The 17714-nt window shown below is 39.5% G+C and overlaps 1 protein-coding gene across 3 annotated transcripts; it reads right to left on the minus strand.

Moving 5' to 3' along the window:
• Positions 1 to 5612: 5612 nt before the first annotated feature.
• On the minus strand, positions 5613 to 17714 carry LOC123972860 (arylsulfatase I-like). 3 transcript variants are annotated; one of them, XM_046052580.1, is made up of 14 exons: positions 17541 to 17714; positions 16396 to 16480; positions 16054 to 16176; positions 15743 to 15932; positions 14639 to 14778; positions 13680 to 13829; positions 12827 to 12901; positions 12559 to 12733; positions 11578 to 11814; positions 10478 to 10624; positions 10171 to 10236; positions 9408 to 9540; positions 8475 to 9109; positions 5613 to 8375 (listed from the first exon to the last, which is right to left on the minus strand). In XM_046052580.1, exons 3-14 carry the CDS (start codon positions 16167 to 16169, stop codon positions 7968 to 7970), a joined length of 2472 nt encoding a protein of 823 aa, XP_045908536.1. In that variant the 5' UTR covers positions 16170 to 16176; positions 16396 to 16480; positions 17541 to 17714; the 3' UTR covers positions 5613 to 7967. The 3 variants fall into 3 exon arrangements, with proteins under 3 accessions (XP_045908536.1, XP_045908538.1, XP_045908537.1); XM_046052582.1 differs by lacking the exons at positions 16054 to 16176; positions 16396 to 16480 and having other exon boundaries at positions 17575 to 17703; XM_046052581.1 differs by lacking the exons at positions 16054 to 16176; positions 16396 to 16480 and having other exon boundaries at positions 17541 to 17703.

A 17714-nucleotide genomic window follows, 5' to 3' on the forward strand; every position in this document is an offset into this window, starting at 1 on the left:
TACAGGCTTTTAAGAAATTAGACAGATAGCCTTTATTTATTTATTATTATTGAATTGAATTACTAACATTTGTTACAGCAGATTTGATGAGCTTAAAAGACAAACCAAGTAAGATTATTAATAAAATAATCACCAGCCAAAGGGATTTTTTAACCTACCAATTCACAAAGTTGGCATTATTAGCCTCAGAAACAGTATATAACCAGGAAATAAAAGCTGAAATTCTGAACTCTTGTCTCATACTCATCTTTTGATCTTAAACCCAAATGTCTTCAGTGAACAACAAAAACAAAGGAATTTGCCTTATTGTTCCAATACTTTTGGAGGGCACTGTAAGTAATTTATGTTTAACCATCAAAAACCTTTAGTTACAACTCAAACCTTGTATAAATGGTGACTTAACCTAAAGTACCATTTATCATAGATAAAATTACAAATATCTCCGGATAACTCATGCAGGGTTTACAGCACTAGTGATTTAAAAAAAAAAAACATATTTCAAGAATCTACTAAACATTGATCTGGATCTTTCACCCCACCACCAACATGGTGTCCATTTAAACACAGTAACTCAGTTTTTTGTGCTGCTGACCAATGAGCAATTTGAGATTTTGTGTTAAAAGGACCCAAGTTGAGTTAATGCAGGCAGGGAAAGGATTTATTATTTACCACCCACGAGGTCGTTGGCCCAGATGGGCTGGGATTCAGAATATTGTATAAAGAAGAATTAAACAGCTTGGGATGCATTTGACTATAAGACCTCGGGTGGTTTCACAGCACCATACCAAAAGTGAAGAGAAGGGATATTTGCTATTGCTGCTTTTCGCTTTATTTCTCCCTTAAACATTGTACATGGCAATGTTCAGATTTATAACTAAGTATACCATAATAAGTATACATATATTAGTTCCACATATCTATATAGGTTATGTATGTACCAACATTTTCTGTGTGCCATAGAGCTCTGTTATTTTCTAGAAACTATTAAAATTGCATCACATCACATCAAGGAGTCACACAGTTGCACTGGTGCAACACGTTTCTTCATTACCATATACACTCTCTGTAGTTTATATTGACTCAATCACACACAGACATACACCGTTCCGCTGTTAGAAATACTTACTAGAGCAGCAAAGGTGTATTAATCCACCGCTGAAAATATTCCCCAACAAATGCATTATTTCCTCCAGTCTGAGTGACGTTTGCTAAAAACTACAGTGCCCAGGCTTTTTAGGAAATCACATCTCACCTCTTTATGAAATACAATAACAAATGTATGTCTTCAGTAGGAGTCAGTGGACTTAGGGCAGTGTCACAGATAGATCAAGAAAGCGTTGTTTTGGTCTTTTCATTTGATTTGCTCACAATAATTAAAATATACAATAACCAACCATATCCTTTTAACAAAAGTTTTTTTTTTCCACAGTGAACCTGTTAACCTTTGAATAATGTTGAAAAGAAATAGACAGTCATTTGCCTATAATCACCTCTTTTCATGTTCTGAAAAACTTGTTTTGACATCAGCAACGTTCTTGGATAAGCTCGGCCGCCACTTTAGTAAATGAGTTTTGTGAGTCTGGTCAGTGCTCTGAGCGAGGTTATGTTCTAAAGAGTGCAATCAAAGCCAAAGAGAGCGAAGCACAAAGACGCTTTCACACCCAGGCCTCATTATCTGTGCTCTTGGCTTGCATGTATGGTGAATTTATCTCCCCCAGCCACCTTCATATCTTCATCTACAGTCGCAGCTTTCAATTACCGGGGATCCTAATGAACTGTAGACATACTCCGTGGAGACATAGTGGACTGGCAGGCTCATTAAGGCTGATGAGTCAGAGGGCAAATAGGGATGATCAAGGTTGTCTGCAAAGGCCTGATCACATTGACCAAATAACTGTCTGGTTGCTGAGCCCATAAGAGTGGATCATCTCAGTCTTTGTTCTTTGGTTTGAAAGTGGAGTATCCATCAGTATCTGTCTGTCACTCCAATAATGCTGCATCACATTGAGATGCAGGCTTTGGATTGTTTGTTACCTTCTTTATTTTCAAGTTCTCTGAGGATGAGGACTTATTTCTTTACTAATGTAAAATATCATAAATGTTGGAAATTGTAGATAAAGGCTTGTGGGTGTCTCACTGTCTAATAAGTCCATTAAAATATAATAAATCATTAATAAGGTAAACCACTTTCCACTTAGGGGTGTACTCACTATTGTTGCCAGCAGTTTAGACATTAATGGCTGTGTGATGTGTTATTTTGAAGGGACAGCAAATTTACACTGTTACACTGTACAAGCTGTACACTCACTACTTTACATTGTAGCAAAGTGTCATTTCTTCAGTGTTGTCACATGAAAAGATCTAATCAAATATTTACAGAAATGTGAGGGGTGTCCTCACTTTTGTGAGATACTGTATACTACAATGATTATGTTAGAATCAATCTTAACACAAGATAGATCTAGGTTTTGCATCATCTTCATTATACATGAAGATGATGCAAAAAACAAACGGCAACAAAGAAAGTAGAGACTTTTTGGCAAGAGCCCAACCACATTCACCACCAAGGACACTTCAGAGCACATAAATCTCATAGGCAAACTGGGCCAACTTGAGCCAAATGAAATGAAACAAACCAAATGAAAAATGTAATTTAAATGATAATGAATGTAAACATCACACCATTTGTACTGTGATCATTTCAAAACTTTCAAAATAGAAAGTAAGGAGCATTTAAGCAAGACATTTATTTTGCGAAAGTGATGAAAACAGCTGTAACTCTTAAGACAGTGAGCTGAGAAAGGGAGTGAAGAGTGAAAGATGAGAAAGGGGCTTTGTGAAAAGACTTGACGGGCAGATAAAAAAACATTTAGCTTGGGGGGAGGGTGGTGAGGCGTCAACTGTCATATTCATGCAACCAATAGTAATCTTATGCCAGACTGGTCTGACTAGTACATAACTGAACATTGTCATGTTGTGAAGTCACATTAATGTGTCTTTCGTCTCACAGACTCACGGACGAGATGAGAAGTGGCTCTTTACCATTTTGAAGCTTCATCATTCGGCATGCGACCGCACAGAGGGAGCATTTTACCATTTTTAATCTAGCAAAAGAGTACAAACAGAGGCTCGTGTCACTGCAACCACAGAACAGAACTCAATTATGAGTTTCTGATTGTGTCAGCAGAAACCACCCAAAAAAACAGCTCTGTGGTAAGGGAATCCTAATTTCACAGCCGCCCACATGCTCCGATTCTGTAGATCTCATATTCCCCTGGTTCCCTGGAGGGGAGCAGGATAAAGCCAGGATTATTGGTTACAGGATTGCATTATGTCTGTGTGTGTGTGTGTGTGTGTGTGTGTGTGTGTGTGTGTGTGTGTGAGTGTGTGTGAGAGAGAGACAGAGGGGGTGAGAACAGAGATATTTCTGTGTAAACTTGTTAATTCAAGGTGTGAGAGAAGTGAGAAAGCGTGACTCTGTGTGAGTGAAATGAGCGCATTATTTATGTATGAGCTTGCTTATTCAAGCTGTGAGGTGTGTGTGTGTGTGTGTGTGTGTGTGTGTGTGTGTGTGTGTGGACATGTATTACTCATGTTGTAGGGATATAAATGTTTACACAGTGAAATTGTGGGGACTCGCCTTCCTTTTGGGGCATAAACAGTCCTCATATCGTATATTATTACATTTTAAGGTAAGGATTTGGTTTGAGGTTAGGTTAAAAGACAGACTGTCCACATCCCCAGGGTTCGGGCTAGGCAAGTATATATATATATATATATATATATATATATATATATATATTCTCTATATAGTATATTTCTCTCAAATATTGTTCACAAATCTGTCAAAATCTGTGTTAGTGAGCACATCTCCTTTGTCGAGATAATCCATCCTCCTCACATGTGTGGCATATCAAGATGCTGATCAGACAGCATGGGTATTGCACAGGTGTGCCTTAGCCTGGCCACAATAAAAGGGCACTAGAAAATGTGCAGTTTCACTGTATTGGGAGGGTCTTGGGGGGTCAGGAAACCAGTCAGTCTCTGACGTGACCACCATTTGCCTCACGCAGTGCAACACATCTCCTTCGCATAGAGTTGATCAGGTTGTTGATTGTGGCCTGTGGAATGTTGGTGCTCTCCTCTTCAATGGCTGTGCGAAGTTGCAGGTCGAGACTCCGATGAGGACTACGAGCATGCAGATGAGCTTCCCTGAGATGGTTCCTGACAGTTTGTGCAGAAATTCTTTGGATATTTAAACCAATTGTTGCAGCAGCTGTCCGGGTGGCTGGTCTCAGGCAATCTTTGAGCTGAAGATGCTGGATGTGGAGGTCCTGGGCTTGTGTAGTTACACTTGGTCTGCGGTTGTGAGGCTGGTTGGATGTACTGCCAAATTCTCTGAAACGCCTTTGGAGACGGCTTATGGAAAGAGAACAGCTCTGGTGGACATTCCTGCAGTCAGCAGTGTACGCTCCCTCAAAACTTGCGACATCTGTGCCATTGTGCTGTGTGATAGAACTGCACATCTTCGCGTGGCCTTTTATTGTGGCCAGCCTAAGGCACACCTGTGCAATACCCATGCTGCCTGATCAGCGTTTTGATATACCACACCTGTGAGGAGGACGGATTATCTCGGCGAAGGAGAAGTGCTCGCTAACACAGATTTTGACGGATTTGTGAACAATATTTGAGAGAAATAGGCCTTTTGTGTACATAGAGAAAGTCTTAGATCTTTGAGTTCAGGTCATGAAGATGAGTTCAGAGTATATAGCAGTGTATACATTATATATATATAAAAACTTGAATGTTTCTATTAACTTAAGGATTTGCTATTTTTTTCTGTTACCACAGGGTGCATCAGTCCTTAGAGCCCATTTTGTTGTGTTTATGATCACTTTTGGTAATCTGCATCAGTTGAACTGCTTATTTAAATCCCAGAAGATTACACAATCCTACTTCTGTTTGGGGATAAAAGAAGCGACTAATTCAATTATTCCTTTGTAAGTGTGAAGTAGGAAGGCAACAGCAAGCATGGAAAATCCTTTTTAAGGCCTGGGTTGCGTGTGGTTTTCAAATTAGACAAACTGCCAATCTGCAGGAATTGTTGATATTTGGCACCACCTACTGGTTAAATCCATTGTGTGCCCTGAGTTTCTAATATGAAACTACAGTATATGTAACAAATTTTTCTACATCTCATCTTCTATACATATTAGACATTTATCATGAATTATTAGGATGATCTATCCATAAATAATAATAATCAGAGGTTGAACTCCAGGTGTAGACATGAGACTTACACTTGAGTCAGACGTAAGTCACAAAATGAGGACTTGACTGCTTTTTAAAAGCAAAAAACATTTCTCAAGTTTGGACCTGCTAAAATCAGGCTTTGCACAGCCATGTGTACATATACATATATTAGGCCTGTGCATTGAAAAGACACATAAAAAAACCCCCACAACATCTTTGACAATTTGCTTATAACAACATTTGACTTGACCTAAACTTGCCTCAAAATGTTAACACAAAACACTTTACTAAAACATTTTGCTTTACTTAGTGAGATGAGCTGTACATTTCCATTAAACATAAAAAGAAAAGAGTCATAGTTCATTTTATTTAACCTTTATTTACTCAGGGTGGAGAAATCAAGCGTCCATTGAAACAGGAGCACTCTGCTACACACTCAAACTGCCGTGCACTTTAGTAACTGGGTGCTGTAACAGAGCCGCCACAGTCGTGGTTTGTTGGATATTGAGCAAATACACTGAAATATTTAGAGGTTAGGTGTCCTGCTCAAAAGGGAGAAAACCAACATCTTACTTCAAAGGGGTTACTAATGCTGGCAAAACATTTGCTGCAACACTTTTTACTTCCTTCCTTCCTTTTCTGAATTAAGTGAGCTTTTACTGAAGATACAAATGTAAAATGCATATGTATAATGTGTGATAGCAGGAGGGAAATGCAGCTGCTTATGTTTAGCTGGTTCGATCTGTGTATGTTTTCATACACAGAGTCATTACACAGGTGTCAGGAGGTGTTTTCCTAAAACATTTCCCTTTCAACTTACTTCAGTGCTTTCTGGTATTGGTCCATTTCATGTGTTTACACCTTGAAACAAATAAAAACCTTAGTTGGTTTAAATAACTGAGCTTTTCCCCTACATCTGGTGGAATTTAAAACAAAACTTGTTATAAAAGGAAGGATTTTGTCACTTTATGTCTTGAAAATGTTTTCAAGACATATGTGGGGTCCTGCCTAGGGCTGAATAAGTTGTGAAAAATCAAGTTCATATGACAGTTTCTGCTTTTCACAGTAGCATGTAGTGAAATAAAAACACATACTGTAAATTCATAGTCAAAATATGCTTGCCATTGGCAATACATTCAAACAGCCACAGTATCCAAAGGCCTGTTCCACCTATAGTAATACATAAAGAAACTTAAAAAAAAAAAAAAAAAACATTAGAAACATATCTGTATTCACTGAAATGTACTAAAAATGTGTCGTATTTTCTTACACATGATGGACAAGCAAAAAACATTAACAGAATTATAGAAATAAGTATCATTCTCATGCACTTTCACTGTAAAAACAAGTACGAACTGTTGGTGTAAACATACACTAAACCTGTGTCACAGATTGTTGAAAAGTCTGGTCAAAGTAAAAAATATAATCATAATTGTTTACAGTGTCTAAAAACGTTTTACTGCCGCACAGTGGCAGTCCTCGTATCAAGAACTCTGTGAGATTGTGAGTGACAAAAATAAAAAAAGGAATAATAGACATTAATGAGGAAACAGTGGACGCACAATTTCTACAATCACATAATGCTGAAAACTGTAACAGCTGTCATAACAGTAAAGAACAGGGGTCTGGAAAACCACCGTACCGCCAGAGAAGTTTTATTTAAAGGAATTTAATGGATCAGTTCACCCAAATCATAAAAAAAACATTTTCCTGCTTACTCTTAAGTAGTATCCTGCCATCATGCAAAGAGTTTCATATTCTTTTGGTGCGGTATGAATGACAACTGGCTATCCCGGCACCTATCTCAACAACAATCCCTCTTTCCTAAGGTCCCGGGGCTACTCACCGCCAACACTGGAAACTGTTAGCAACAGTTGTTGGACATACTTTGGTAGATAACAAAAATCCTGTTCTCAAAACCTTGCAAATAAAAGTGAAACTACACTCTCGGCAAAACATGATATATGATTTCAGCCAACTGACCTTCTAAAAGTCAACGAAAAGCCTGAACTGAGTCTTCTTACCAATCCAGCTGGACTCTCAGCACCACACATATACTTCTTGTATGACCATCAGCGGTGGAAGAAGTACTTAGATCCTTTACTTAAGGAAAGTAGCAATACCACATAGTAGATATACTTCGTTACAGGTTACAAGTCCTGCATTTAAAATTTTACTTATGTAAAAGTACGCATTAGAAAAATGTACCAAAAGTAAAAGTACTCATGCTGGCCTGGATGGTAATTTGGTATAATTTATATATTAACTTACTGGATTCTAATTATTACTTTAATGTAGCTATAGTGCTGGGAAGCTTACAGTAATCTATAATGCATCTTTTTATTAGTTGATAATATTTTGTATTGATAGTCTGAATCTGCAAAGAAACTATTGAATAAAAATATCAAATAACAATTTCCCTCTGAGATGTAGTGGAGTAGACGTACAAAGTTGCATAAGTACCTCAAAATTGCTCTTAAGTACAGTAATTGAGTAAATGTACTTTGTTACATTCTACCACTGATGGCCAGTATGTCCACATTTAACATTATTATAAATTACATGACATAAATGACAAGGAACAAGTAGAAAAGTGAAGCCAGTGAAAGGACATATTTTAGAAAGCTTTCTGAAGAGTTTCACTTCAACTAAATGTAGTGGCATTACCTCACCTGGTAACATTTCAAAAGGTTGAAGTCTCTGAGACGATCGCCTCAGATCTGATGGGACATCATCCTGCTGTTCAGTTTCAGAAAGAACGACTGCAGCTGGCACTTTTTCTTCTTTTTCTTCTTATTGTTCCGGCCTTTCTTGTACACGCCGTGATATTTTCCCTCCTCGTCCTCCTCTTCCTCCACCCAGGGTACCCAGGCTCCACCGTGCTGGCTGGGATTTGCCCGAGGGTCGTCAGGTGGAAAGTAAACCGGCACGGCTGTTTGGTTATAGTAGGCGAGTCGGGCCATCAGCTGTTGCACCACATCTGGTCTCTGGTCCGCCAGGTCCCGCCGCTCACACGGGTCGGCCGTGATGTTGAACAACCAGACATTTTTGTGGTTGGTAGGTTTGTGGAGCGACGAGACGACTTCGAGGTTCCACCAGGGACCAGGGAGAGTGGGAAGTACCTTAGGATCAAAATAGGCAGTGATTTATGTTTCCTGATCAATTTGAAACCAAGAAGTAAAAATAATCGTACTAAAATGGGTCTAAATGCTTTGAAGTACCTGTGGGGGGACCCAGTCTCCATGGCCTGGGTCTCCTGTTAGCAGCTTCCAGTCTCCAACTCTGATGGCAGCCTGGACTGATGGGTCCCACACTGGCTCGGACGACTGGAGCCTTAACTTGGGCTTTGGATGGGATTTGGGCTGCGTTGTCCCTGCCTGGGACATGTTCTGGTACTGGGGTAATGTCTGCCTTGACTTGGACTTTAATTTTAGCTGTGTCTTAGATTTTGTTTGAGGTGGTCTTGACCGTGACATGTTCTGGGATATGGTCCGCCTAGATTTTGACTTTAAACGTGGTTGGATCTGAGGCTGAGACTTGGGGCGAGATGTTCCTGACGCTGATGGAGTACCACTGGAGTGGGACTTTAGATATGGTTTGTAATGTGACAGTCTCTGGTTCTGATGTAAGCCTTTGGTCTTGGGTTTGACTTTTGATTTTGGCGGGGGCTTAAGCTTTGGTTTGGGAAGGGGGTTGGATTTCAGTTTGGCTTTAGGCTTAACAGCATGATGGGAAAACGTCAGAGGTTTCTTGGTGGTCTTTAACTTGAACGCTGAGTTCTGCTTCGGTTGCTGCTTCAGGACCTTCTTCTTCTTTGGCTTCTTAAAGGCCGGACTTCGGTCTTTCGATTTTCTTACTGAGAAATCAAGTTTGCGCAAGAGGAGGAGTTGCAATATGACAAAATAACTTTACTTAAAATAATAATAAAATGTAAGAAAAGTACAATACAGTTGCCTTTGCCTATCTACTGTTTATCAGCTTAAGCATAAACATTGGCATTTGACAACCTGTTTCCATATGTGTGCAGTTTTGTAATTAATCTCACCTGTACTGTAACCTGAGTGAAGACTTGCAGTAACCTTACTGTGAAGTAGTGTTTAAGTATGACAACTTTTGATGTTTCGATTGTTTAATTTTTATTTTGGTATTTTTACCTGAGGCGTCCCGGGCCCTGGTCCGAGCACGAGGTTTGTGCAGTGGGTCAATGTTGTGAAGGATCTCCTGACGAGGTGACTCCTTCCCTTCACTGATGGTGGGCCAAACATCAAAACCATCCAGACCCTGGCTCTGAGAGGCAAACAAATACACAGATATCATTTGAAGAGTAATGAGAGGTACCTTTTATGTGGGCCAGTAGGTACTGTGAAACCATGGTAACAGTTCATGTGTTTCCTGGATTAATGGTGCTAGAAGAAATAGTTGAACATTTACCACACCGGAATAAATAATAACATTTTCTTTGGTAATGGAGGCGATCGAGTCTCTGGATTAGTCAGAAACTGATACTTGATTGTAGCCAAGATAGCTTTGTTCATCTGCTTTGGCAATGGAAACCTTCTTGCATACTAAGCCAACAAAGCTCTTTGGGAGCTGTACACACACTGCTCTGTCCTGCTATTAACATGGATTGATGTCTGAATTAAAACACAAAGTGTCTATGTGGCCACTGTTAAGAAATAGTGCACTTATCATTAAAGGTCACAAAGAGCACATTTATCTACATGATAGTCGTAAATAAAGACAGTTTTACGGCAGTGCTGTAACCTGAAATTTAGTAAAACCAACGAAACTCATGAATCAATATGAAATCAGCGCGAGACACTGAGCACAGAGCAAACTCTAGCAGAGTAACATTTCTGGCGAGAGAACAAGGAAAACATACAGAACCTAAATCCAGTGTACTCTGTACTCCCTTACAGTGAAGTGATCGCTCATGTCAGTGGCTTGGGGGTCCGTGGCGAGAAACGCATCCCTACATCTGGTCTGTTTTATAGCACAATCAAATGGTCAGTAATGCACTTTTTTATGGTATTCAACCTTTACTATCCCGTATTCACTGTGAGACTAAAAAGATAGGCCCGGCTAAGAAAGCAACATCAATGACATGCAAGTTCCAGGCAAACAATATGCGACAAAATCTAAAGCCAACAACACATCCATAAGTTCTAAAAAGGCAAACATTCCCTAAATATGTGTCTCTAACAGTGTACTGAGTGCCACTAACCTGGCTGATGTTCCCCCCAGCCAGGCCCACCAGCGTCGGGAACCAGTCAGTGATGTGCAGAAGAGCTTTGGAGACCCGCCTCTTGTGCCTCAACAGGGGACTGTGAACGAACCCCACTCCACGGACTCCACCTTCCCAATATGTACCCTGGAAACACAGTCAGGAAATGAAGTTTTCAGAAGCATTTTCTCATCCCGGTTACATAGCAGAGATCTCCGTAAGTACCACTAACATTCACAACATCATTTTAATCTATAGGTTTATTTTATCTATATATCATATTTATATTTTTGCAGGTACTTGAGGATAATGTTATGAGTATTTATTTTGGGGGGAAACAAGATCCATGAATGTTACTTTAAACTGTCTCATACTTATGTATAGGTATGGAATTAAGTAAACTCCTTATTTGACATATGAAGGACTTCATAAATTATGCTAAACTGTAGAAAAAAAAAACATGACTGAAAGTCTCTAAACACATCTAATACTTGCAGAATTAATAAAAAAAATAGAGAAATAACTCTGCCATTCTTAGATATTTACCATGTGTAGGGCAAAGAGAAAAGGCAAAATTCACTGGGCAATCAAAAACATTCTGCCAAAACTACATACATGACTACATACATCCGAAGTTTGGGCTGGACGATATGGCCAAAAATGTTTTCACGCTGAAATGCATATCTTTCGATATCGATAATTATCACAATAAGTATCAAATCGGTATTTCTTTTGAGTTTAAAGGCTGATTTTTGCTCCCAAATGAAGAAACCTGATGGTTAACTGTGGTTTAAACTCTTCTTTATGGTCAACACTTGATGCCAAACGGTGGATCACTTCACAAATCTGAGGTACAACATTCAAAACAGTCATGATAAAATCTTTGTCAACAAATATGCATAAGTAAAAATAAGTCTTTATTTCTTTTTTCTCAACAAAATAAACAAAATTAAGTCCTAATTTGCGTAGGATTCAAGTGACTAAAATCAAACATTCGTTGAATATTAACTGAACATTTCTTATATTGTTATTGAAAAAACTTATATGACTGACTGTAAATGGTAAAATTGATGTACAAAAATGCAAGATGTCCTTTCTACCTTACGGCCTCGTAGCGGCCAGTTGCTCCCTCCTGTGAATGGTTGGGCACCGTTGTCGGTGGAGTAGATGATAACGCTGTTCCGGTAGTATCCGTACTTTCTCAGGGCGTAGGTGACATTTCGGACCGACTCATCCACTGTGGACACCATGGCGGCAAAATTTCTCCGGCCGATGTTAGCCATGTCACGGTAGGGGTGGATGTAGGACATGGGAGTCTTTAGAGGAGTGTGAACCGCCTGGAGGAAAACATTAACATGGTGCATTAACATGTGTTCACTTTTTTAAAGAAATACAGGGTGCAAGTACAATACACAGAGATGCTCAGAATGACCAACCCTCCACTCCTACATTTCATTTCATGATGAAACTAGTAAAAAATTATTTTATTTTTTAGATATGCCAACAATGTTTAATGATATTTTTAGAAATTATACCAATTCTGTTATTTTGGGATAACATTCGTTTTCAGATAACCCACTTTCCTCCACTCAGCGTTCCCTACTCCCTGCCAGCGAAATATTGTTTTGCTGTTGCCAGGGCATCGGCTAGATTAACTTAAACCCCTAAGCCCAAAACTTCACATTAAATGAACATGGCTGACCACAAAAATCAACAATGAACAAATATCAGTCTTTTGAGTTTAAATGCTTTTAACCTCATACATTTTTTGTGTGGCCTGCTTTCAATTAAATCGTCAGAGACCGTATGAGCCAAACAGTCTTTAAATATGTTTCTCATGCTCATACACAAACGCTTTCACGGGGGCCTTAATGTTATTCCAACATTTCTGAATCCCCACATCCAGACATAAACTAACACAGGATCGAAACGCATGTCGGGTTGTGCTGTATTTCACCTATTATCTGCAACTATTTGTAAAAAGAATACCATGTTCTTTTTGATTTTGAGGGGCTTAAACCTAAACCAGAGAACTTTTCCATAGGTGCTTTTGACATTTTTCTGATATCAAACCGTGATACCTGGAGGGAGAGCAGCAGGAAGAGGGGCCTGTCCGTGGGGTCGTGGCTCTCCAGGATCTTACGAGCTCTCTGTGTGAAGAGCGTGGTGGAATATTTCCCTTTCTGGCCCCACGCCACGTCCTCGTCGTCATGGAGATCGTACCCACACAACCCCGGGCCATCGCAGGACCCATAACTGGGGACAGATGAAGAAAGGCGAGTTATTGAAACAGATAATGGAAACAGAAGCAGACAACAAACATTCTAATCAGTCCTAATACACCTTTACCTGTAGTAATCCACACTTCCTGTTAGAGAACCAAAGAAACTGTCAAATCCCTTTCTGGTGGGCAGGCATGCCTTCCTGGAGAAAAGAAGAAAGCGAAAGTCGGATCAGATTTCTGCGATACTGTTATACACAAGCAGCTTACACAAGTGTCAAAGGAGTTTTCTTCTGGCTCTGTTTACATTCATTGTTTCTCACCGAAACACGTGTGTATCCTCGAGGCCTAAAACATTTGCAAAGCCGATTTTTTGAAACATTTTAAATCTGCATTGATTGTTAGCCTGCTAGTCGTCTTCCTTCCTGCGTTTCTTTTTTTGTGTGAACGATCAGCGGAACAGTGTGAAATCACTGGCAGGGATGTGTATCCTATTTTTATTTATTTTCATTTATTAATTTGAAACAGCTGAGCTCTGTGGGCGGGAGTGGATGAGTGAGTCTGTATGTGTGTATTTGCAGTGTATGTTATGTAACGTAATGTTTTTGTGGGGTTTTTTTTGTTATTTTTGTCTATAGGACTCTCTTGAAAATGAGATGCTACATCTCCAGGGGCTATCCTTTCAATAACGTCAAATCCAAACTAGTAATTAAAGCTTTCAGACAAATGTAGTGGAGCAGAATGTGCAACATTTCCCTCTGAGATGTAGTGGAGCAGAGGTATAAGTAAAGTATTTATGCACTTAAATTAAGTACAAAAACAACCTCAGTTTGTTTGGAATTTGAGATAATCTCACCTCATTAGCAGAGGGTTTGGGTTAATAACTCTACAGTGATTAAATAGTTTGTTAATAGTGACTGTAGAATAGAAACTCCTTGTCATTTTCATCAACCCTTTCTACCCGTGGAGGATCCATCTCACCTGTAGAAGCCCAGGTGCCACTTGCCAACCATGTGCGTGGTGTAACCGGCCTCGCGGAGCCTCTCAGGCAAAGTGTCCATGTGTGATGGCAGACAGCTCGGCTGGCTTGGTCTTATTATGGAGTGCTGTAGTCCTGTGTGGATCTGATATCTGAAGTAAAAAACAACTTGTCCTTGGCTTTGTATCAAACGAGCCGCTCACACAGGAGCTGCTATTAGACCTCAGTAATACCAGGGACTCATTCAACCTCACTGCAGTTAGGCTGCCTGATCAATACTCACGTGTTCAGAGCTTCAAACTCAATAACCGCTTTACTCTCCGGTCAGCTTTGACATCTTTTGTGTCAGACAGATCTGAAGCTTTTGAGATTCATTTCTTTCTTTAATCTTATTTTATCTATCTTCATTTTAAATTCTCCTTTAGCCTGTCGCTCGTGCTTCTGAGGATCAATAAAGTCTTATCTTGAACTAATAATAGTGACATGCTGTAAAAAAAGATTTTAACAATTATTTATAAAAATCTGACAAAGACAGAATTATTTAATGATGAAACAATTTGGCAGTTCATCGATGAGTTACTCGATAGACAGTTTTGATAATCAGATCATTTGTTTTTTAAAACAAAAATGCTAAACATTTCCTGCCTTCAGCTTCTAAAATGTGAAGATTTGCCATTTTCCTTTTCCTTTTGCTAGTCTCATTCTGTAAGTGGAATAATTGTGGATTTGGGACTGTTGAAAAATCATTGTCTGCAGCCCTAGGAGAAATCCTACTGCCACCAAGCTTTACACCAAAATATTCAATGGTGCTCAAACTAAATCACTGCTGCTTTAAGGGAATAAAAATATTTGATTGATTAAAAAAAAAAAATACATACTGATGTTTCTGTAACGGTTAAAGTTGCAGTGTATTTTGTACAGAAGACAGATGGACAAAAGAAAAGTAAAGAGGCGTCTGTACCTGCCGGTGAGGAGCTGGCTGCGTGACGGCGTGCAGATGGGCTGAACATAGTAGTTCTCCAGCTTCACGCCCTCCGCCGCCAGTTTGTCCAGAGTGGGAGTCTTGATGGTGGGGTTGTGGTAGCCGATGTCGTTGAAGCCCTGTTTTAGAGCCACGGAGGCACGAAAGAGTTCATTTTTCAGATTTCCAAAACAGATTTTCGATCCGGAGGTCTAAGAATAGAGGGTGTCGTGGGCTGTACAGGTTGTGAAGCCCTTTGAGGCAAATTTCTGAGCTCTTTTTTTTGTCAGGACTTTTGCAGGATATTTTCAGTGATAATCTAGCTGGTCTGACATACAGGGATCACGTCATACACTAAAATGTTCCTCTCTGTGGGAGTCTGATTTTAAATAGGTGCAATGGTTTAAAACAAGTTGAGAAGAATAAAGTTTAAGCTATAAACCTGATAAAAAAAACTACCACAGTTCCAGCCAGCAGCCAGCAGTGACTAATGTTACAGCTGGAGGATAATGCAACTTACTTACTTTTAAACCATAGCCGATCTGTGCTACCTTGTGACGGGAGTTGGGGGTGTGTTCACAACGCTGCCGCAACTTAACCGAGCAACCACAACATCGTGTTATAATAATTTTCCATGAAAACACAAGATTTTCTAGGACATTTTACTTTTTCTGTCATTTTCCATGTGTTTTCCATGACTGGAAAATTGGTTAACTGTTTTCCAGGTTTTCACAGGACGTGTAGGAACCCTGTTTATGGTTTTAATTTCTTATTTCCAGTGAAAATACTGATGTTGGTGTGGAAGATTTCTTTTACTTTTAATTTGGCCTACTTTTCCAATTTTATGCCACAATTAAACTTTTAAATACTACCACCCCTGATGTGAATAATACAGCTGAATTTGTAGTGTACAACATGTAGAAAATCACCTATTCTCTATGTAAATGTCATCATATATTTGAAGTTATTAACAATATACTGTATTTTCAATACTTATCAGGTGTTTTAGTCAGATTAGCATCATGTTATATATAAAAGGAGCGTGATCATCCCAGCATCTTGCTATAAATAGAGGCATTCTCACCGCCTCTTTCATAAACACACCTGGTCGTCTGTGAGGATGAACAAGATGTGCGGCTGGTTCTTCTTCTTCGCTTCTGTCTCATCTTTCTGAGCGTTTCTGTCGTTCTGTATCTGGTTTGGTTTGGACCGATGAGCGGCCAGGCAGTCCAGGCCGAAGAAAATGCTCAGTACAGTCAGAGCCACAGCAGCAGCCTGCATCTTCACAGGAGCCCTGCAAGGAGCAACAACAACAACAATACAGCAAGAACCTCCATGAACAAAACACCAGGGAAGTAGAGCTTAGAAATGTTTGGCACAAATTCACACAGACACGCCATCGCTGGCGGACTAACTGTAGATCATAAAACCGCATTTGAGATGGGCCTGCCAACTTGGCTGTAACTCGGATCTGAAACACATCCATCTGGTGGAGAGAGAGCTGAAACTCCGAGGAGGTCTTTTTAACCATTTACAATCTGCACAATAAAAAGTAATGAAAATATTAGTCAGAGAGCTGAAACAGATCGGTTTGTATGTGACTTTCCTGGCTCTTCTTTGATTGATTGCATTTTATGGTGCCTCTTACATTAACATGGATAAAATCATCTTTTACTATATGCGTAAATTAACAAGACTGGGGTGTCTGTTTTTGTCTAATCCAGCAAATTAAGTAACAGATCAAAGTACTTGATCACCTTAATGGAAGAATCATGTAGAATCCAATACTGGCATAAAGGAGTCCTGCTCATTGAGGGAGAGTTACCACGATCGATGGTAGACCTTAAACGGATGAGTTATTGTCACTCTTGATTGATCTGTCAATTATTTTTTCCTATTAATTTGTCAATATATGTGAAAGAGTTGGGAAAATTACACTTCACAGGTTCTGAGAGCCCAAAGGTAACACCCTAAAATTGCTCGTTTTGCCCCAGCAACATATTCAATTTACTACGACATGAAACAGACAAAGTACAAATAAATATCAAATGTGTGGAATGAGAGAATTGTGAAAGTGATAAAAAAAAATAACAACTATCAAAATGTTCTGATCGATCAATGTTTTAAGTTGTCACTTATACTTTGTCATAAACCTTACAAATACAACACCACAACATAATCTGGCCACAGACTTCAAACCTCTCTGTCTCACAAAGTGTCACCCGAAACAGAAAACTAAGAAGGTAGAACTGCTTTGCATTGCACTATACATATATTTTTATAGTCTTTAACCATTTATTTTCTCGGAAATGATGCAGTCTGACCTGCAGCTTAGTGTTCTGTGAAAGGAATGGAAACAGGATATATCTGTGTAATCTATCACATGTTTACAAACTTACACAACCCAGGATCAGCTAATAATGTTGTGTTTATCTGTAAGACGTGACTAAAAGCAGCTGAATGGTCACAAAGCTGGTCACCATTACTACTGATGTCTGCACCGGTTTCCCATTAGATGAGATACTAGTGTTCATGGCAGCAGCAGAGGACACACACACACACACACACACACACACACACACACAAATGCAGAGGAAAATGTGTGTGTTGGACATGAGCTCCCTTCCTGTGACACCCTTGAGTGTGTCTTGCATAAAATCTGTTTTGATGAAGGCTGCAGCCCGTGTCAAGTTAAAATGTGACAGAACCTTATTATAAGTATACTATACAGTATTTGTCCATATCAGTTTTCATTTTGACTTTAAATTGCATCACAGCTTCATCCAGGTGCAAATGACCCAAACAGATTCGCGCTATGTATAAAATCAGCCCATTTCTTATTGAATGCATAGGTATTCCTCACAACATCAGTGTTATTTCAAAGCCAGGCCTAAATCAATACCTCGATATAGGATCAATGGAAGTGAACGGCTCACCCCCGGCTCCTCCTCTCCTCTTCCTCTTTGCTCCCCTTCAGTTCATTCTTGACACTTCAGGTCTTTCTCAGGATCGCAGAAAGTTTGGTTTGACTAAAGTTTGCGGGAGACGCCGCATGTCCTCAAGTTTCCTCCACAAA

The sequence above is a fragment of the Micropterus dolomieu genome, linkage group LG06, assembly GCF_021292245.1.
Source record: "Micropterus dolomieu isolate WLL.071019.BEF.003 ecotype Adirondacks linkage group LG06, ASM2129224v1, whole genome shotgun sequence".
In the NCBI taxonomy this organism is placed as follows: Eukaryota; Metazoa; Chordata; class Actinopteri; order Centrarchiformes; family Centrarchidae; genus Micropterus; species Micropterus dolomieu.

Excerpts from the sequence above, each read along its gene's own strand:
- LOC123972860 (XM_046052580.1), bottom strand. The coding sequence starts at position 16,169 with ATGGTTAAAAAGACCTCCTCGGAGTTTCAGCTCTCTCTCCACCAGATG. Across the intron at positions 12,902-13,679 it reads TGGCACCTGGGCTTCTACAG|GAAGGCATGCCTGCCCACCA; the intron begins GTGAGATGGATC and ends TCTTTTCTCCAG. Across the intron at positions 10,237-10,477 it reads CTGGGGGGAACATCAGCCAG|ACCAGATGTAGGGATGCGTT; the intron begins GTTAGTGGCACT and ends GCTATAAAACAG.